General features: G+C 56.0%; 3 protein-coding genes across 3 annotated transcripts; 2 read left to right on the top strand and 1 right to left on the bottom strand.

The window, feature by feature from the left end:
* Positions 1–92: 92 nt before the first annotated feature.
* On the bottom strand, positions 93–3179 carry TMEM88B (transmembrane protein 88B). The gene is made up of 2 exons (XM_043573535.1): positions 2606–3179; positions 93–1640 (listed from the first exon to the last, which is right to left on the bottom strand). Exons 1-2 carry the CDS (start codon positions 2948–2950, stop codon positions 1380–1382), a joined length of 606 nt encoding a protein of 201 aa, XP_043429470.1. The 5' UTR covers positions 2951–3179; the 3' UTR covers positions 93–1379.
* Positions 3180–5092: 1913 nt separating this feature from the next.
* On the top strand, positions 5093–8926 carry ANKRD65 (ankyrin repeat domain 65). Its single transcript, XM_043573538.1, has 4 exons — positions 5093–5409; positions 6156–6376; positions 6519–7053; positions 7569–8926. Exons 1-4 carry the CDS (start codon positions 5197–5199, stop codon positions 8007–8009), a joined length of 1410 nt encoding a protein of 469 aa, XP_043429473.1. The 5' UTR covers positions 5093–5196; the 3' UTR covers positions 8010–8926.
* A 3754-nt stretch (positions 8927–12680) lies between these two features.
* MRPL20 (mitochondrial ribosomal protein L20) lies at positions 12681–18449 on the top strand. The gene is made up of 4 exons (XM_043573537.1): positions 12681–13123; positions 13213–13323; positions 16580–16657; positions 18052–18449. The coding sequence occupies exons 1-4, from the start codon at positions 13037–13039 to the stop codon at positions 18223–18225; spliced, it is 450 nt and encodes a 149-aa protein (XP_043429472.1). The 5' UTR covers positions 12681–13036; the 3' UTR covers positions 18226–18449.
* The last annotated feature ends 1689 nt before the right edge of the window (positions 18450–20138 follow it).

The following is a 20138-nucleotide window of genomic DNA, read 5'->3' as shown; positions in this document are numbered from 1 at the left end:
ATGGGGCTCTGTGCTGACAGCTCAGAGCCTGGAGCCTGCTTCATATTCTGTGTCTCCCCTTCCTCTGTCCCTCCCCTGCTTGAGCTCTGTTCTTTCTCAAAAACAAACAAACATTAAAAAAAAAAAAAGAATTTTTACAGGTATGAGCTGACAGTTAAAAATGAGGGTCCATTCAAAGAAACAATATGAGAATCAGCAGAAACAACAAATAACAGATTTGGACCCCCAAAAAGTAAGAAATTGGAATTGTTAGGTACAGAATATTTAAAAACTGTATGTGAAATGTTCAAGAAATTGAAGCAAAGCTGGAATCCAAAAATTGAACATGCATGAAGATACCATAAAAATGATGAGATTTGAATAAAAAAAGCAATTATGACTTTTAGATATGATAATAAAATAACTTAAAATTGAATGGATGAGTTGATAGGACACAACCAGTGAATTAGTGAGCTGAAAGATGAAGAAATCACCCAGAACGCAGCAGAGACAGGAGGTGGAAACAGAAAGAGAAGAACTGACATGGAAGGAGAAGGGAAAAGGTGAAGCCAGAAAGGTGTCCCCAGAGACTAGGTACAATGAACCAGGAGGCAGACTTGGAGACCTAGAAAACGGTTGAGAAGTCTCCAGAACTGATGAAAGATATGAATCTGTAGGAACAGGAAACACAGTGTAAACCGAATGGACAAGTAAGAATATATCCACGACTAGAAACATGCTAATGCCAAAGACTGCAAAAGACAAAGACCTCAAAATTATCCAGAAAGAACAGACAGCTTTCTTAATCTGGCACCTATCTAAACGCTAACCCTGACCGCCATCTCAGGCTGAGCCCTGCAAGCCTTGGGGCTGCTGGCCATCGCTAAGCTTCTGGAACCGTGTTCTTGGGCCGGTCGTGGAAGCCTCCCAGGCAAGTCTCACCACTTCTGGAACCCTCTGGAGGCCCGCTGACCGACCAGACATGGGGCCCTAAGGGCTGCCCTTTGGGAGGGAGCAGGAGCCCAGGGCAGCCAATGACAAAAGCCAGGAAGGCCACCTTTCTCTGAGCCTGGCCATGCGCCCCTTCTCTGGGAGGCATCTCCCTCCTCTCTCCAGGCTTCCCAGCCTCTCCGCGTCAGAGGGGACTGCGGGGGTGGGGACACCTTGGGGAAGGGCGGGCCTGCGTTCCGGGAAGTCAGGTGCCATCTCGCGGCCACTCGAAGCACTGCGCACGAAGCCCCGTGGTATGCCCGCGATTTCCGAGGATGGAACCTGGACGCAGACCCCGAGCTTCCCGGCCTGGGGCCGCCTTATGAGGGTCACGGGGGGAGGAGTTCGGGTGCCTCGCGGGATTCGGAGGTCGTGTCCTTTGGAGAGGCCTCTGGGCTGGGGGGGGGGGGTCACACCCAGGCACAGAACTGCTCTTCCCCGTCGGTGTGGCGTCCCGCCCGCCCACGGTCGCTGGACCCCGGGTGGCGGCGGGATCCAGGGGTCCAAGTTGGGGGCGGTAGCAGCGGGCGGAGACGCCGGGCCAGGCGGGTGCGGGCGGCCGAGGCAAGCACGAGCAGCGGAGGCAGCGAAAGGAATCCGAGAACGATGAGCGCCGCGGCGCCTCTGTCGGAGAGCAGTGCGCGGCACGCGGGGCGGGGCGCCGGGTGAACCTGGGGGCGGGGCGACCAGTCAAGCGGGGGCGGGGCCTGGGTACAGGTGGACGGGGCGGGGCGCGCCGTCCTTGGGGGCGGGGCCCGATAAACGACCTGGGGCGGGAGTAGGTGGACCGGCCGGGGGCCTGTGGTGGTCAGTGCGAACCAGAGGGGTGGGGCCTGGGAGGCTGGCCTGAGGTCTGGCGGAGTGGGGTGACTGGGGCTGGCTGTGGCCAGGCATTTTTGAGTCGAGAATGGGAGATCCAGGGCCCAAGCGGTAAGGGCTCAAATAGGAGTCTCTTGAGGGGAGGCTCAGAGACTTGCTCCCCGGTTGTCCCATCCCCACTTTCCTCCCTTCTCTGCTCTGCCATGGCTCTTCCCTATGTTGGCATCTGACCTCGAGCCCCTACCCGTGCCTCTCACCAGCTGGTACCACCCTCTTTTCTGTGGCCCCGCGCTCAGTCTTCCGCCCCTGCTTTATGCCTACCGAAGGAGGACACGGAACCCATCTGCCTACATCCCCCTTCCTTAGACCAAGCCTTAGCCCATTGCGCATGGGGAAACCCAGCCCAGGGCAGGAGGGGTCTGTGAGTGGCTGGGGCGGTGGGTGGACTGGAGAACTTTGATGATATCTTCATCTTCTCTTCCTGGAACCCCTCCTCTTCCCACCATGCCCAGCTGTCCAGACCCTGGTGGCCCCTGGTACAAGGCTAGGAGGCCTCAGGGAAGGGGAGGGAACTGTCCCCTCCCATGACAAACAAAAGCCCTTCTTTTGCTGTGTGTGTCTGTGTGTGTGTGTGTGGGGGGGAGTTGGAAGAAGAAGGGGCTTTCCAGGGAAGGGCACATATGTCTCTGGGGACAAGGGGACCATGCTGGAAAGGGGCATATTCACCTACAGCCCCAGGGCCCTGCACTTCTGCAGGACCCCCCGCTACCAAGGGCCCCAGCCAGCCCCCACCCTGCCCACGGAGGGCTTAGCTCACCCTCGAGTGGCACAGGAATCCCAGGTACACGATGGCAGCTGCTGGCAGAAGGGCCAGCAGGAACACGGTTGCAGGCAGCAGCAGGTGCAGCAGCAGTCCAGCCAGGGCCTGGCCAGGCAGCAGTAGGGTCCCGAGGCCTCGGACCACCAGGCCTACCCACCGTGGGGACATCAAGACTGAGGCCTGGCCGTCAGGAACCCTTTCCGGCAGCATGGGGGCTGTGTCCGAAGTGCTGCCTCCCTCATCCTCCTCCATTTCCTTCTCCTGTTCACTCATGCTCTCGCAGGCAACAGGCCTGGTGTGTTCACGGAGGTAGTCAGACGGCAGGACTGAGGCCCCCAGCATCAGCCCTAAGTCCCCAGGTCAGACTCCCACCCAGACACCAGCAACCATAGTGGACCCAGCTGGAGGACAGCACCCCGGTCCAGGTAGGTCCAGCCCTGACCATCAGTCTCCAAGGCCACACCCCTGCCTCAGTTTTCCCCAATGCCAGGCTGGGCCTCTCTCTACCAGGCGACTACAGCTCCGGCTCTGGCCAGTGTCCCCAGCCAGCTCCTGTGTGTTCTGGGCAGGGCTTGCACAGCTGTCCTGGCACTGGGGCCCTCCTCCCTCCTGGTCCCGCCCTCTCCCTGCTTGGAGCTATCCCCCGCCCCGCCCCCCCCCCCCCCCCCCCCCCCCCCCCCCCCCCCCAGATTTCAGTTCATAGGTCTTGACTCTGACAACTGCCCCATCAGTTACTGCTGTGTACAGGTGGCCACCCACACCGCTTCCCAGCCTTAGTCCCTGCTGGTTGTCCTCATTGCCAAATGAGGTTGGCCTCTCTCAGCCTCAGGAAAACAGGGAAAACACTGGGTGCCCACACCACAGGGCTGTGGAGGAGGCATGTGGGCAATGCATGTAAAAAGGCGCTTGGTGTAGGACTCAGAACACAGTAGGTGCTCAATAACAGCATCCTTTGCGTTGGAGTCTCATCCATCCTGAAAACAGTGGGAGCACATATTCTGTTATTTCAATTGGGGGGAAGTATTCCCAGCTCCTCCGTAAACCCCAACTAATTTCCCCAAGTATTACTGAAATGCTCTTAACTCCTAGCAGAGCATTCAGCATATTAACCCCCACTTATGTAACTAGCTGATGTCTAACTGACGAGTAGGTTACCTGTGAGCCCAACGAACAAGGTGTGCAGCCTCAGACGCGAACATTTCCCTTTCACACCTTCTCCCACCGTTGGCTTCATCACGTCCAACGTTTCTTCTAACATTTTCCAGCGCATACACTCCCTTCGGACACATGCGGACAGGGGAAGACGGCAGCGACTGGGCACCGCAGGTTTAAGGAATGCAAGCCTGAGACATGTCCCTGTGAGAAGGCTGCTCGAGGTTCCCTGCAGCGCGTGCCAAGCCCTGTTGCCCAACACGCATGCGATTTCGTTGTTTTCACTGGCACACACAGACCAAAACCTTACAGTAGCTGTTTTTTTTATTCAGATAATGAATTTAGGGTAAAAAATGTTGCAAGTGGTAATGTTCAGATGCAGAGTTCGGGTGGAGAGGGTACCTGCCTAATCTCTTAAGCTCCGTCCTTTGCTCGGGTCCCTCTTGCAGTCATTTGCTCACGCAGTAAAAACTCAACACTGGCTGGGCTCCCTCAGTGTACCAGGACTGCCCTAGGCTCTGGCGACGCGATGGTAAAGGCCAATGTGGGCCTCTGCTCTGTAGGGACGGCTCTGTGTGGGGCCCTGAACTCGAGCCTGCACGAGTTCACAGCTGAATGAGCTGCAGTGCTCCGGACGGACCGGACGGTGGCAGAAGCCGGGAGGACCAGCCTCGCCGCTGGCTCCCACTGACTCCTGCCTTTGGGAAGGCAGTTTCTAGGCTCATCTGGCTCTCAGGAGGTATGTGGTTTTCCACCAGGCCTCCCAGGGTGCAGGGTAGCTCTTCAGCACCGGGGTGCCCATTCACCCCCTCACCCCACCCCATGCCATTTGTCAAGCTTTTGCTCTCTTGCTTTTGTGGACTACTCAGGTGGTAAACTGTCCTCATCCACCCGGAGCATGTTGCTTCCTTACTGGCTGAATCTGTCAGCCGGTGTGATGTGCCCAAACGGAGACTTCATTCTAGAAGAGGAAGGAAAACATTTAAAATGAAGTTAACACCTATTTTTGTGGAGCGGTAAGTGCTAGGGACAAAATAAAACAGGGTCGAGCTTCTCCAAATCAGGGGTGGGGCTTGAGGGTTCTCTTGCGGAGGCGACATCTGTAGAGTGACTGAGGCTCAGCCGGTAAAGTCCATATGGCTTGGGGGTGAGATGGGGCCACTCAGCTCCTTGCCAAAGACCCGCCCTTTCGGATCTGGCACAGGAAGGGCTTCTCTGTAGGGAGGTGGGGGAAGGGCCAAGGCTCTGCCGTGGGGGACGGGGCAGGGCCTTCAGGACACCTCATCCCTGGGAGTGTGTGCGTGGGGACGGGGAGAGAGTGGCCATCCCAAAGCTGTACTGCCTCTGGCTGGCAGCTGGACAGGGGAGGCTGCAGGAGCTGGCTATACCTCCTTCTGTCTGGGCTCTGGACAGGTGGCCTCGGACAGGGATCGGGGATGGTAAGGCATCCTCAGGCCAGGGCCCCAGAGTCAAGGCGACCGATCCTGGAGGCCTTACTCTACTGCAGCACCGCTTTCTACCTTCTGGACTTGGCTCTTGGGAAAATCTCTTTGCCTGGGTCCCTCCTTCTGTCGGGGGGCTCTGCCCCTTCCCAGGACCCGAGGGATTCCTACTCCCCACAGCGTCAGCCAAGTTGCCTGGCATCCATGGTAAGTCTTCTGTCCTGGCGTGGCATCTGCGTGTGGGGGAAGGGTCCCACCTCACCCTGTCCCCCTCCCCAGCGTGGAATCAGGGGAGAGGCCAAGCTCCAGCCCCACAGGTGGCCGTCTTGGCCAGTGGTGAACAGGAGTGGAGGTGAGCAGCAGGGCCTGAGGGAGGGGCCCAAGGAAAGGCGTGTGAGTGTCTCCCTGGGGGCCTGTCAGGGCACATCAGAGGCTGTGGGCATGTTTCTGCCTGCCTGGCCTTTGTCTCTGAGGAGGGAGCCCAGGCCAGGAGCCCTGGCGGTTGGCAGGGGAGGAAAGGTGCTGGGGCAGGGGCTGTTGCCGGCAGGCAGGGCTGGGCGTCCCCTTAAGTTGCTGGGTGAACAGGGTGGAGAAGTGGCCCTCAGCCTGGCGGGGAGGCAGCACTGCTAACCCCCACAGCTGCAGCTGCAGCCCTCCAGCTTCTGGAAGCAGACACCCCCGCCTCCACACTTCCAGGAGATTCAGGAGAGGGCCTCCAGGGCGTGGCTTGCCCAGGAACTGCATGGAGGGGATATCCAGCTGGAGGACAGGACCCCAGGGAGGACTCCCTCTAGGGGTAACTGGGAGCTGAACTCTTAAGAAGGCTAAGTGGTAGCCCGGTCCCCTGGGGAGATGGGGGGGGGGGGTGCGGCAGTTCATATTGGCCTGGGGACATATGGGCTGGAGCTGGCCAGGGGCCTCCAGTATCCGTGAAGGATTCCTGTTCTTCTCAGATGGACTCCGGGAGCTCCCGGCCGGGGGAGCAGAACCCGACCGAGGCAGGGGCAGAGCGGGAACTGCGGTGGGTGGAGCTGAGCTCAGAGGAGGCCCTGGGAGCCCAGACAGAGGGGCCCAGCGCCCCACAAGCCTGGGGGCGCCTGCTGCAGGCCGTGTGGAGGGGTCACCCGGGCCTGGTGACAAAGCTGCTGCGTCAAGGGGCCAGTGTGGAGGAGAGGTGAGCCCCGGGGCCGCTCCGAGAATCTTTACCGGGGTGGAGGAGGTGGCAGGGGCCCCTTCACTGAGCGAGGGAGGCGGGGCGGCAAGGGCGCCTCTACCCGCAGGCCCGCCCTGGTCCACGCCACCCTCGCCGCCCGCAGGGACCGCGCAGGCAGGACCCCGCTCCACCTGGCCGTGCTGCGCGGCCACGTGCCCCTGGTGCGCCTGCTGCTGCAGCGCGGGGCCGCCGTGGGAGCCGCCGACCGCGCGGGGCGCACCCCGCTGCACGAGGCCGCCTGGCACGGCCACTCGCGGGTGGCGGAGCTGCTGCTGCAGCGCGGGGCCCCGGCCGCGGCGCGCTCGCGGGCAGGCCTCACGCCGCTGCACTGGGCCGCCGCGCTGGGCCGGACGCTGCTGGCCGGGCGCCTGTTGGGCGCGCCGGGCCCGGGCCCCGCGGCGGCGGACGCGCGCGGCTGGACGGCGGCGCACTGGGCGGCCGCGGGCGGCCGGCTGCCGGTGCTGGAGCTGCTGCTGGCGGCGGGCGGCGCGGGCCCGGACGGCGCCCTGCTCGTGGCGGCCGCGGCCGGGCGCGGGGCGGCGCTGCGCCTGCTCCTGGCGCGCGGGGCCCGGGTGGACGCCCGGGACGGCGCGGGGGCCACAGCGCTCGGCATCGCGGCGAGCCTGGGCCGCACGCAGGTACGTTCCGGCCCGGCTGCGGGGAGGGCGCGGACAGGCGGGCCCCCCCCCTCCCCCCGGACAGACCGAGCGAGACTGGAGGGCGGGAGGGGCGGCGGGGAGGGGCTGCCGGGGCCCTGAAGGCAGCCTTGACTGCGTGTCTCTCGGAAGCCCGGGGAGGACGCCTGGGGGCGGGGAGGGCATGCGGACTTTATTCTGGTGACCGGCAGCAACGAATAGGTATTGAGCACCAGGAGTGTGCTTGAGTCCCGCGGGTCCCTAGGCAGCGGGGAGGGGGGCAGCCGGCTGCTTAGTCTTGGGTTTTGGCTGAGAAGTTCCAAGTGGATGTGTTGGAGTAGAGCCCCTTCAGACCGGCAGAGGTGCTGGCTCATTCTTACCAAGCGGGGAAGCGGCATTGAGAAAGAGGCTGCTAGGTCGGGGAGGCCAGATGAGGTGTGGGTCAGACAAAAGCTGTGTGGCCCCAGCCCCTCACCTGCCCGGGCCAGTCCCTGTCCTCTCCTTCCCTCCTCTTCCAGGACATGGAGGTGCTGCTTGACCGTGGGGCAGATCCCAGCCTCAAGGACAGGCACAGTCGCTCTGCACTCCACAGGGCTGCTGCTGGTGGACACCTGCCTGCTGTCCAGCTGCTAGTGGCCTGGGGAGCGGAGCTGGATGCTGGAGACTCACTGGGCCTCACGCCACTGCACCACGCCGCTCGGGGAGGCCATGCAGAGGTTGCCAGCCACCTCCTAGACAGTGGAGCGCAGGTCAATGCTGCTGGGTGGCTCCACAAGACCCCCCTTCACCTTGCCATGGAGCACGGCCACGGCCCCACCGCAGAGCTCCTGCTGAGCCGAGGGGCTAGCCCCACCTTGAGGACACGGTGGGGTGAGGTGGTCCGGGACCTGGTGTCCGAGGGGGCCCGCCCCAGGCGCTGCTCACCCTTTGCAGAGAGTAGGAGTGGGAGGGGCACATAGCCCCAGAGGCCCTGAGCTGGGCAGAAGGCTCCAGGCTCCCACAGCCTTCTGAGTGTGCCAGGCTCCTCTCTTCTGGGCCGAGCCTGCCTGCCTGGACAGAGGGGAGGACAGCTGAGAGGTTCCTGGAAGAGAAGGGGGGCAGTGGCTTGAGCTCCAGTAATGGGCCTGGGACTGCCCGACTGCCCCACTGCCCCCTAGGGGGCACATCACCCCTGCAGCACTCGTTAGCAGAGAGACTGAGTTGTGGCAACAGATTTGACTAAAACCTGACAGTGTCCCCTGGGTCCATCATGGGGTTGTCACTCTCAGCTGCTCTGTACATGGGGATTATCTTCCTGTGTTTTGTTAGATCCGATATTTGTCTGTTGGCACCCATGTATTACGGGGCCGAACTAATGGCCCCAGTTGTTTCCATCTCCCCTGCGATCGAGCCTGTACTCAGAACTGCTGTCCTCTCTCCACACTCAGTTGATATTCCCCCTGTCCTAAATTATCTAGGGTCAGGTACCTGTCAACTAGGGACAGGCCCCATGCACCAACGACCACTGGGATTATCCAACCAGTCAATTCTAAACTGCTTTCCTTGCCCTGCCTTGCCTCTCCTGTGGGAACCCCAATAAAGGCTCTGGCCGGAGCTTTCCCCTTGCTCCCGCTTTTGCCTCCAGAGGACACTGGTGCCTCTCCCTGCGGCCCTGTAGGGCACGGTGTGCCCTCTTCTCTCAGGAAATGCAGGTAATAAGAAATGTACTTTCAATGGCATCAGCCTCTCCCTGTCATCACTCAGCCGTCTCCATAAATTAAAACTCCTGCGGTACAATGGAAACAGAGGGACGCTTGTCTCTGACTCTCCACCTCCGTATCCTCATAGAAAAATCACCACCATTGTTCGATTTAAAACTATAATTTTCCTGAGAGAACATCTTTTTCAAAAAAAATCTTTTTTTAATGTTTTACTTTTGAGAGAGAGAGAGAGAGCACACAAGCTGGGGAGGGGCACAGAGAGAGGGAGACACAGAATCCGAAGCAGTCTCCAGGCTCCAAGCTGTCAGCACAGAGCCTGACTTGGGGCTTGAACCCACGAACCATGAGATCATGACCTGAGCTGAAGTCGGATGCTTAACCGACTGAGCCACCCAGGCGCCCTGAGAGAACAGCTTTATAGGACAGATTTCATTTTTGCAAAGTGAGAGTTGTGCCAAATTAGTGCCCCTGCTATGGAAGTGTTTGGATTTACATCTAGGGCAACAGGAAACCTTGAGGGAATTTGTGTGAATACGACGTGGTCTGATCTGCTCAGGAGCCTGCCATGTACAGAGTGGATTGTGTCTGGGGGAGGAAGATACAGGGAAACCAGTGAGATGGTGGCATGTTAGCGGGGGTGGGATAAGCCTCAACATCAGACTGGTTTTGTGGGAAGAGCCCCTGGACTTGCTGGCAGGTTGGGCATGGGGGGCCAGGGAGACGGAAATAACAATGACTCCTAGTGACACCTAGGCCTGGGGTGGAGGGTGGGTGGTAGGCTTTTTACTACGTGAGGAGGGCAGACACCCAGGAGATGAGAAGGGGGGGCTGGAGGGACGTCTTCAGGATCCTCAGTGAAGATGGTTTTCAGAGGTGCAGGATGGCCCTACACGCGGCTGGCCGGCACAGCCTGTGGGCTCTACCTTCAGAGCACACTGGGCACCCAACTGCCTCTGACCTCCTCCACTGTGTCTACCATGGCCAAGCCTCGCCTGGAACGTCATGTTGCCCCAGCCAGGCCAGCTTCGAGCCTAACCGGTCTCCCTGTTTGAGCCCTTGTCTCCCTGCAGTCTGTTTGCAAAACGGCGGCTCTGAGATTATTTAATAAGTTGGATGATGCCCGTAATGACTTCACCTTTCACGAGTGTGAAAAACAAATGTGTCATATTGACGCGTTCAGATGCCCTAGTAACCTCACCCAGCTCCCATACTCTCTCTACAATGTGATTTCCATGTTTCTCCCACGAAAATTAGTAACAGAAAACCTCACTAAAATGTAGTTAGGAGGTTCGGTCAGGGGAGCTCTCAGACCTCCCACTCCTCCTCAACTGCTGACCGAACAAGAAGAGAGGGACTCTGCAGGTAGATGCTACTTCATGACCCCAGCTGAAGAAAAAAGGATTTTCTCATCTCCCCAGCAACAGCTCAGCCAATGAGAAGTCATTATACTTCAAACTCTCAGTTTACTCCGGTGGACTTTTTGTTTGCAACAGTTCCTCCAACTGCCACTTTCCTCTAGAAACCAGTCGCGTGTGGTTGTCGCTCCAGGTTTTCCAGTAGTTTCCCTGTCCCGGATTGTAATTTTCTTCTATTCTCAAATAAACCTATTTTTTTTTTTTTTTTGCTGGTAAAACTGACCATTTTGTTTTTAATGTTAACACTACCATCCAGAGTTGGAGTCAGTGCCTCTGCCCCTTGACGTTGAGTGAACTTTTGTGACTATTCAAGCTGCCAGAGTACTGCTGAAATGATGCTGTGTGGCCCTACAGGGTGGGCAAGAAGGCGCTAAGGCATCCGCACCACCTTGCGCTTCAGCCACCATGCAGGGAATGGTGTGGAATCCCAAATGCAGCATGGTAGCCAGAACACCAAAGTCCTTACATGACCAAGGTCCTACACATCCTCACCAACTTCCATCTCCTGCCTCTGATTTGCTCGCTTTGATTCAGGGGTCCCTGGGATTCTCATTTGCCCCACCCCTGCCACATTGGTGGTTTTTTTTTTTTTTTTTTTTAGTTTTAATTTAATCTCTACATCCAACATGGGGCCCAGCCCAAACTCCTGACCATGAGATCAAGAGTCACATGTTCCACCAACTGAGCCAGCCAAGCACTCCCAACATTTTTGCTGTTGTTGACCTTACCAGGTGCTCTCCTGCCTCTAGTCCTTTACACCTGCTGGCTCCTCTGCCTGGCAAACTCTTCCCACAGATGTCTGCTTGGCTCAATCAGTCACTTCCTTCTTAACACTACTCTCTCACTGCACCCTCTAACACTATTTAAATTTGCCCCTCCCAAAGGGGAAAGCTCTTCTTTTTAAAAAAAATTTTTTTTTCAACGTTTATTTATTTTTGGGACAGAGAGAGACAGAGCATGAATCGGGGAGGGGCAGAGAGAGAGGGAGATACAGAATCGGAAAGAGGCTCCAGGCTCTGAGCCATCAGCCCAGAGCCCGACGCGGGGCTCGAACTCCCGGACCGCGAGATCGTGACCTGGCTGAAGTCGGACGCTTAACCGACTGCGCCACCCAGGCGCCCCGGGAAAGCTCTTCTTTAAGTAGAGTGCCAATAACTATAGGAAGAACGATGGGGTCACAAAATTAACAATGAATGCTCCAACGAATGAATGCAAATTAAAAAGTTTTTAAATGTTTATTTATTTTTGAGAGACAGCGCACAAGCAGGGGAGGGGCAGAGAGGCAGAGAGAGAACCCAAGCAGGTTCCAGGCTCTGAGCTGTCAGCACAGAGCCCAACTCGAACTCACAAGCTGCAAGATCGTGACCTGAGCCGAAGTCAGCTGCTTAACTGACTGAGTCACCCAGGCGCCCCAGGAGTTATTCTTCCCAGGAAGAATAATCTTAAAATGGAAAAAACTGTGGTTAAGCAACTGACTTTGGCTCTGGTCATGATCTCACGGTTCATGGGTTAGAGCCTTGCTTCCGGCTCTGTGCTGACAGCTCAGAGCCTGGAGCCTGCTTCGGATTCTGTGTCTCCCTCTCTCACTGCCCCTCTTTTGCTCACACACGCACACACACTCTCTAAAATAAACATTAAAAATAAAAAAAAGGGGCGCCTGGGTGGCTCAGTCGGTTAAGCGTCCGACTTCGGCTCAGGTCATGATCTCACCCTCCGTGAGTTCGAGCCCCGCGTGGGGCTCTGTGCTGACAGCTCAGAGCCTGGAGCCTGTTTCAGATTCTGTCTCCCTCTCTCTGACCCTCCCCCGTTCATGCTCTGTCTCTCTCTGTCTCAAAAATAAATAAACGTTAAAAAAAATTAAAAATAAAAATAAAAATGAAAAAAAATTTGAAAAAACTGTAAACAGTTGGTACTATGGGGTAAAATACCTTGGGGAGTTAGAAGTAGTCTTGCAACTTTTCTGTAACTTCAAAAGTTACAAAGAAAAAAAGGGAAGGGGCGCCTGGGTGGCTAAGTCAGCTAAGCACCGACTTCCGCTCAGGTCATGATCTGGCTGGCTGCTGGTTGGGCTGGAGCCCTGCGTGGGGCTCTGTGCTGACAGCTCTGAGCCTGGAGCCTGCTTGGGATTCTGTGTGTCCCTCTGCCTCTCCCCTGCTCTCTCTCTCTCTCTCTCTCTCTCTCAAAAACAAACATTAAAAAAATTTTTAAGTTACAAAGAAACTGCATGCTCCCATTCTGCCCCCCCCACTTCATTATTTTTCAAATTAATGGTAATATAGTGGTAAAATATACATAAAAGTTACCATTTCGTTTCAATTTTAGTATATGTACTGCTGAAGTGAGCACCCATTTTGACCATTTTAAAGTGGACAATTCCATGGCGTTTAGCATCTTTACAACATTACGCAACCGTCACCAGTATCCAGTTGCAGAACGTTTCATCACCCCAAAAGGAAAACGTGCCCCCGGGCGGCCACTCCCCATCTCCACCCCCCCCACTCCACCCTCCCACCTTTCCGCTTATTCTGGGCAGTTCCTACGAGTGGAACCATTAACGTTTCCTTTCTCCACCGCCCCTTCCGCGTCCGACGCGCTGCCCTGTAAAGACTGGGAGCCCCACCCCCTCGGCGGCAGCCAGCCCCCGCGGAGGGCGCTCCGCAGCAGCCCGTCCGAGCCCCCAGCGACGCGAACTGTCACGCACGGGAACGCGCACAAGACTCGGCCCGCGGGTGGGGGCTCTGGGAGCGCTCGCGGCGCCCCGGAAGTCCCCGCCGGGCCGCCGACCCGGAAGCGCTCGGGCGCGGCCACCGCTTCCGCCGAGGGCGGTGCGGCGCGTGCGCGGCCGGGCGCGGGCGCCGGCCGGTGGGTGCCATGGTCTTCCTCGGCGCGCCGCTGTGGCTGCGGAGCCGCCTCACTGACCGCTACTGGCGGGTCCGGGAGGTGCTGCAGCACGCGCGGGTGAGTCGGCCGCGCACGCCCCGCGTCCGCCGCGTCTCCTGCCGGCCCGGGGCGCGCTGACCAGCCTCCTTTTCCGTTTCTTCACCCAGCACTTTCGGGGAAGGAAGAATCGGTGCTACCGGCTGGCGGTCAGAGCGGTGACCAGAGCGTTTGTGAAATGCACGAAAGCGCGAAGACTGAAGAAGCGGAACATGAGGACAGTAAGCGCGGGCCCGGGGAGGCTAGGCTTGGTCGGCCCCTCCCTCCCTCCCAACCCTTCCTCGTGGCGCCAGGAGAGCCGCGGTCGCTGCAGGGAGGAGGCTGGACTCTCCGCCGTCTGAGAGCCATTTCGAACCCAGCGAGACAGGCCTCTGGGTCCTGACCCTCTCCGCCCCCCACCCCCCACCCCGCCTTAGGGGATGGCTTCTCCGCCCTCAGTACCACCGCCGGACTCCTCGTTTCTGTTTCTCTCGCTTCAGATCTTTTTTTAATGTTTATTTTTGAGACAGAGACAGAGTGTGAGCAGGGAAGGGACAGAGACAGGGGGAGACAACGGAATCCGAAGCAGGCTCCAGGCTCTGAGCTGTCAGCGCAAAGCCCCACGCGGGGCTCGAACTCGGAACCGGGAGGTCATGACCTGAGCCCAAGTCGGAAGCTTAACCGACTGAGCCCCCCCCCAGGCGCTCCTGTTTCTCTCACTCCACGTCCGAAACCCGGCAAATTCTGGCCACCCCACGGACCGAATCTGGGATGTCCGGGAGCTCACCTTCTCCCCACCCACTCCCACTTGGGCCCGTGTCAAAGCCGCCTTGCCCCTCTCCCTCCTTCCACCAGCCACCATTGTAGTCTCTACTGCTCCCATCTCTCCTCTGCTTAAAACCCTGTGGTGGCTTCTCACCACACCCCTAATGAAAGTCGCCCCCAGGCCGACTTGGTTACTGAGACCTTGTCCCTGGCCACCCCGTGTGGCTCACCTGCCCCGGGGCCACTCTTGGCTTCCCTTGCGCATCTGGAGGAGGCCAAGCCTGCTTCCTCACAGGCTGTTTGCACTTACGGTTGGTTTCTTCTGCGTCCTGGGTCCCGCTTCACTGCCTGCGGTGGGCGTCCCTAAATCTCGTGCACTTAGCATCCAATATACCACAAATTTGACTTGATTGGTTATTGCTCCCAGCCCCCAAATGTAAGTATTAGGAGGGAGCTTTGTGTTCTTTTGAATTCTGTAACCTCCCGCCTAGATCACGAACACTTTGCAAATACTGCCTGAATGAAGAAGGGAGAGGGGAGAATTCTGACCCCCTTTTTTTTTTTTTAATTTTTTTTTCAACGTTTATTTACTTTTGGGACAGAGAGAGACAGAGCATGAACGGGGGAGGGGCAGAGAGAGAGGGAGACACAGAATCGGAAACAGGCTCCAGGCTCTGAGCCATCAGCCCAGAGCCCGACGCGGGGCTCGAACCCACGGACTGCGAGATCGTGACCTGGCTGAAGTCGGACGCTTAACCGACTGCGCCACCCAGGCGCCCCAACTGACCCTTTAGAGTCGGAAATGCCCCATTAACTGTAGGTTAGGATCACAGCATGATAGACTATCCCTGCACATGATGGCCTGGTGTGCAGGAGTGGCCTCTGCATCCCAGCTCTGTTCTTTGTGTCTTTTATTTTCTCAGAATGGTAAGGTGGTGCTTCCCGTGACCTTGTGGGTATCTGGCCAGGCCAGATTGCTGCTCATGGGAGCAGAGGTTCTCCTCGTGGGGTGGGGGCCCGGTACCGCAGCAGCCTCACATAGGAACATGGTAGCAGTGTAGACTCGCAGGCCCCACCGCACCCACTGAATCAGAAACTCTGGAGGTGGGGCCTAGAAATCTGTTTTAACACACCTCTAATAATTCTGATGCACGTTCAAACTTTAGAACCACTGAAGTAAAAGAAGAAAATGGACTTGAGTACCATCTTAAGATTGAGTAAAGAATGCCTTAAGAATCTAATCCCCCCTGTTTTTAAGATTAAAAAAATAACAAAAGCAAAGGTAAAAAAGATTTATTTTTAGAGTAATCGGTACACCCAACGTGGGATTAAAACTCACAACCCCAAGGTTGAGAGTTGCCTGCTGTACTGAAGGAGCCACCCAGTTGCCCCACAATCCAAGCCCTTGTTTAACAGACCAGGTTTGTTGTTGATGCAGAAACTTCCACATCACTCTGACTTACCTTCCAGATCATTCTGAACCTAACCAGCCTTGATTTCCCTGCAGTCTTCAGACCTTTTGCTGTGCCTGGAACCTACCCTGCTGCTCCCTGCCAGGAGGGTCCTCTGTGATGCTTCCCCCTCCCTCCACCCCTGCCCCTCCCTCAAGACCGCTTTCCATCCCCCTCCGTGAAGCTTTCACCTCAAGTTTTTCATCCCCACCTGGTAGCACTGATCTCAGTGGCTGTTGTAGCTCATTGGTGTACACTTTTGCACACTGAGCTGTGTCTGCCACAGAATCTTTTGCTCATTTTTGTCTTCTCGGGGCCTAAAAATGTGTATTGAATTAGTGCTTTATACTGTGGGACTTTCCTATTTATCACTTAGAAGCTTGCATTTGAACGAGGAGCATCAGCCTTTGCTGGCTGACTGTACTACAGCCCAGTGTGCCTGAATAGAAAGCACTGCTTTTCTATTTTAATCTTTTTTAAGTTTACTTATTTTGAGAGAGAGCACAAGCAGGGGAGGGGCAGAGAAAGAGAGAGAGAGAGAGAGAGAGAGAGAGAGAGAATACCAGGCAGGCTCCTTGCTATCAGTGCAAAGACCAACATGGGGTTTGAACTCATGTACTGGGAGTACTGTGAGATCATGACCTGAGCCCAAACCAAGAGTCCGATGCCTAAGTGACTGAGCCCCTCAGGCACCGCAATTTTCCTATTTACTTTTGCAAAAAAAAGTTTACTTTGACTTTTAGTTGACTCAGAACCTTTGCTGGGAGTTGTGGAGGTAATGCACAACCAGGTCTTTTTTAAATTTTATCTTATTTTTATTAAAATGTTTTAATGTTTATTATTTTTGAGAAAGAGACAGTGCGAGCAGGGGAGGGGCAGAGAGAGAGGGAGACACAGAATCTGAAGCAGGCTCCAGGATCTGAGCTGTCAGCACAGAGCCTGACACGGAGCTTGAACTCATGAACCATGAGATCATGACCACGGAAGTCAGACACTTAGCTGCCTGAGCCACCCACGTGCCACTAGTTCTTTTTTTTTAATTAAAAAAAAAAAAGTCATAGCACGCGCGCGCATGCGCGCGTGGGGGAGGGGCAGAGAGGAGACAGAATCCGAAGCAGGCTCCAGACTCTGAGCTGTCAGCACAGAGCCTGATGCAGGACCTGAACCCACAAACCTCAAAATCACGACTAGAGCCAAAGTCAGACACCGAACTGACTGAGCCACCCAGGCGCCCCTGGACAACTAACTAGCTCTTAAGCATCTCGATGTTTTCTTATTTCAGCTTTGGATTAATCGAATTACAGCTGCCTCCCAGGAACATGGCCTGAAGTACCCGGCATTCATTGTCAATTTAATTAAGGTACGGTTGAGGACATGGTCTGTTGAGATCTACAGAAAGTGGCCCAACTGGTGTGGTCCAGTACGACGGGCAGCAGAGTGTCAGCCCCCTGCCGAGTTCTCAGGTTGGAGTTTTGGCAAGTTTAGGGACTCCTCACAATGGCTTCGTCTTTGCCTGGCTGGTAGCAGAACTGGAAGTAGGGCAGGTGGTACCAGGACATGCGCCCTCATGTTTCCCCATCAAGAGAAGCAGCGGAAAACTTGGCTTTACTTTAAAGTGTAACTTCAGAGTTTTACACTGAAAGATTTCCGATGAGGAAGCAGATGAATTTGAAACTCCTGGTGTGAAACAGTAGGGTGGTGGTCTTGGGCAGGAGAGATTAACCATGTGTCACAAAACCTTGGTAATTGTTGAATCTAGTGATTATGCTAATCCCTCTCCTTTTGTTTGCATTTAATTTTTTTTTAAAGGGGACTGGGTGTGGCGCGTCTAGCGTGTAGCACGCCCTGCCTTTGGTACTTTGCAAGGGTCCTCATGCGTGACATCCCCACTTTGCTGACAAGGAGCTAAGGCTCAGGACGGACTATGCCCAAGGCACACAAGGCCCAGGTCGCGGGGGAGCCACCCCTGCATAGTTGGGTTGATCCGCAGGATGATCCTTTCTTTTGCTCTTCAAGTTCGTCAGTTTTCAGAAGTCGCCTGCAGTTTTACCCGATAGCTGGGAATTGAGAATGCCTGGTTTTGTTCCTGACTCTGTGCTCCCATCTCACGTACTTCTCTGTGTCCCATTTCATCGTAGAATGAGAATTGTGATATCCTCTTTGAAGCTGACTTAAAGGGCTACCCCAGGCCAGCAGTCATAGCTCTGTCTGGGTGATGGCCGTTGACCCTAAACAAGGTTTTTGTTAGTTTGGTTTCTGTTTTTTAATTTTTGAAAGGGAGTGTGAGCGAAGGAAGGGGCAGAGAAAGAGGGGGACAGAGGATCTGAAGCTAGCCCCTCGCTGACAGCAGTAAGCCCAGTGCAGGGCTAGAACTCACAAACTATGGGATCATGACCTGAGCTGAAGTTGGACGCTCAACTGAGTCACCCAGGTGCCTGCCTAAACAAGGTTCTTAACTCCACGGCTGGCACCAGGACTGGGTGCCAGCATTCATGTCCACGTATATCACCTCTTGCAGCGATGCCTTCCCTTGTCCTAGTCCACATTTATCCTCCAGCATCCTGCTTTGATAGGATTGGCCCTGTGCTCTCCACCTCCTCAAACAGACCATGTGTCCCAGGACAGAGGCCGCCCTGGAGCCATGCAGGATGTGCTTAGCAGCAGAGACCATAGGACTCTCAGCTGCATTCAGTCTTGCTGCTTTTCACTGAAACACATTTCCGATGCTGACACAGGATTTGATTTTCTTCCCAGTGCCAGGTGGAGCTCAACAGGAAAGTGCTCGCAGATCTAGCCATCTACGAACCAAAGACTTTTAAATCTTTGGCTGCTTTGGCCAAAAGGAGGCGACAGGAAGGATTTGCTGCTGCCCTGGGGGATGGGAAAGAGCCCGAAGGCGTATTTTCCAGAGTGATGCAGGATTGCTGAGCAGGATTCCGACATGCATGCTTTCTGCATGCTCTTTGCAGCGGAGTGTCTTAGGAAAACGTTTTTCCCCCTGATGATCACAGCAGCTAAAATAGGAGCTAAAAACTACTTGTCAACAGTGTGTGATCAGCAATTATATTAATTTGCATTTTAGTAAAAGGCGTGTAAAGCCCCTTCTTCCCTCATTGAGACAGATAAATAAAGCTTGTGTGGTGTGGTGTTCAGTGTTCTGAGTTGTGTTCTCTGGTATAAGCACACGTGCTATGGGTGCCCCGTGGGAGACTGCCAGGTTGAGGGGTTCAACTGAGCCTGTGCTTCCTCTCGGAGCCTGAGATCTCCTGTGGGTAGTCTGTTCAGAACTCAAGCCTCAAAACCCCACTCTGACCCTGCCCAGGCTTAACCTTGTCTTCTACCCTTCCAGCCCTCCCCTTGTCTTCAGTTTCCAGCAGGGACCGTGGTGCTCAGCTCTTGGGCCACCCTGAGTGCCAGTTTCAGTTTCCCTGCTTGCTTCCTCACTCTCCAGCCCCGTAAGAGCAGCAAGCTGGGTGGCTCTCCCTAAGCACAAAGTCAAGCCCAGAACAGGTTCCCAACATGCCAGCTACCTTGATGAGGAAGAACTCACCGCAGCTCTAATTCTGCACGTCCCTTATGTCTGTCCACTGCTGACTGCTGCCTTGCAGGTGTATCTGCCTCCCTGCTCAGGTCCAGGTCCCTCCGGTTACCCTCTTGGTGAGCAGACGCCACCCTCAGCCTCTCTTGCATGTATTTCACATTCCCCTCTTGGCCAGCTCTCGTCTCCACCTCTTGCTTTCTGCCACTGGGTCTACAGTCGGCCCCATCAGGCATAGGCAGCTCTCACCAAAGCCATCAGGAACCAAAATCCAACAGATACAGTCAGCACTTGACCCCCAAGGACCATGGACTCCCTCCCCTCTTCCCACGCAGTCTCCCTTTGCCCTCTGCCTCACCCTCCCACACGCTCCAGCCCAGGGGAGTTCTTCAGGCCCACAGTAGCAGCGGCTGTCTGCGTTTACCTGGCAATGTACACCTGCCTACCCAGACTGGGCGTCCACCTTGCCCCCACTCCTAATGTTCCCATGATGAGCCTTCCATCCTTTGCTAGTAGTCCCCTGAAAGTCCTTCCGGGTTCCTGTGGACTCAGCACCCACCTCCAGACCCACAGAGAACCAATCAAGTCCTGACCGCCTACCATTTGGCGATCTCCTGAATCTGTCCACTTTACTTCATCTTAACTACAGGCCAGCATTTCTTCTGGCTTCAGTTACTGTACTGGCCTAACAGGCCCCTCCTCCTGGCTCTTGGTGTCTAATGAAGGCCACCGGACCATTTGGAGGTGCGGGCCTGAGTTGTTCACGGTCTCTTGCACCCAGGGTGCTCAATGTGCGCTAGTCAGTAAGTGGGTTTTGAATAGACAGCAGGGTGGAGGACACACAGGGCCCTTTGGTGTGTGGGGCTGAGCTGCGTGTGCAGTGAGCTGCTGCGTCAGAGCTGCCTGCCTTTGCTTTTGCATCTCAATAAAGGAGCATGGGTGTGTGGTAAACAGCCGTGGGCGGCCCCCAGCACCCACTCTCCCCCCAGCAACAGGATCCCGGTTTCCCCTCATGTAAGCCTGGGTGCATGGCCTGGCTCTGACCGGCTAGAGCCATCAGCTTTTCCTTCGTTTCTGGCCACTACTTAGGGGATGGGAAAATCACCCAGGCAGTGCCAAAGAGAAACAAGCTGTTTCCTGGAGTTTCCAGACAAGAAAAAATTCCTCCTTTCCTGAACAGTGTGAGGACATTCTGGAGCTGCCAACATGAGGTAGGGGTAAGATGAGAAAAAGGCTGGATCTTGGCTGGCACTGTCTGAGTTGCAAAATCAAGTTATCACCAGGGGTGAAAGCCAATGGTGGC

The sequence above is a fragment of the Prionailurus bengalensis genome, chromosome C1 (assembly GCF_016509475.1).
Source record: "Prionailurus bengalensis isolate Pbe53 chromosome C1, Fcat_Pben_1.1_paternal_pri, whole genome shotgun sequence".
Taxonomy (NCBI): Eukaryota; Metazoa; Chordata; class Mammalia; order Carnivora; family Felidae; genus Prionailurus; species Prionailurus bengalensis.
This window is presented reverse-complemented; position numbering and strand designations above follow the sequence as displayed.

Bases quoted from the DNA above. Each gene is read 5' to 3' on its own strand.
- TMEM88B (XM_043573535.1), bottom strand. From the start codon at position 2,950: ATGCTGGGGGCCTCAGTCCTGCCGTCTGACTACCTCCGTGAACACACC. The intron at 1,641-2,605 runs GTGAGCTAAGCC...CCCCGCCCCCAG, and splicing joins GATTCCTGTGCCACTCGAGG to GTTCACCCGGCGCCCCGCCC.
- ANKRD65 (XM_043573538.1), top strand. From the start codon at position 5,197: ATGGTAAGGCATCCTCAGGCCAGGGCCCCAGAGTCAAGGCGACCGATC. The intron at 5,410-6,155 runs GTAAGTCTTCTG...TGTTCTTCTCAG, and splicing joins CAAGTTGCCTGGCATCCATG to ATGGACTCCGGGAGCTCCCG. The intron at 7,054-7,568 runs GTACGTTCCGGC...CTCCTCTTCCAG, and splicing joins CGAGCCTGGGCCGCACGCAG to GACATGGAGGTGCTGCTTGA.
- MRPL20 (XM_043573537.1), top strand. From the start codon at position 13,037: ATGGTCTTCCTCGGCGCGCCGCTGTGGCTGCGGAGCCGCCTCACTGAC. The intron at 13,124-13,212 runs GTGAGTCGGCCG...TTCTTCACCCAG, and splicing joins AGGTGCTGCAGCACGCGCGG to CACTTTCGGGGAAGGAAGAA. The intron at 13,324-16,579 runs GTAAGCGCGGGC...TTCTTATTTCAG, and splicing joins AGAAGCGGAACATGAGGACA to CTTTGGATTAATCGAATTAC.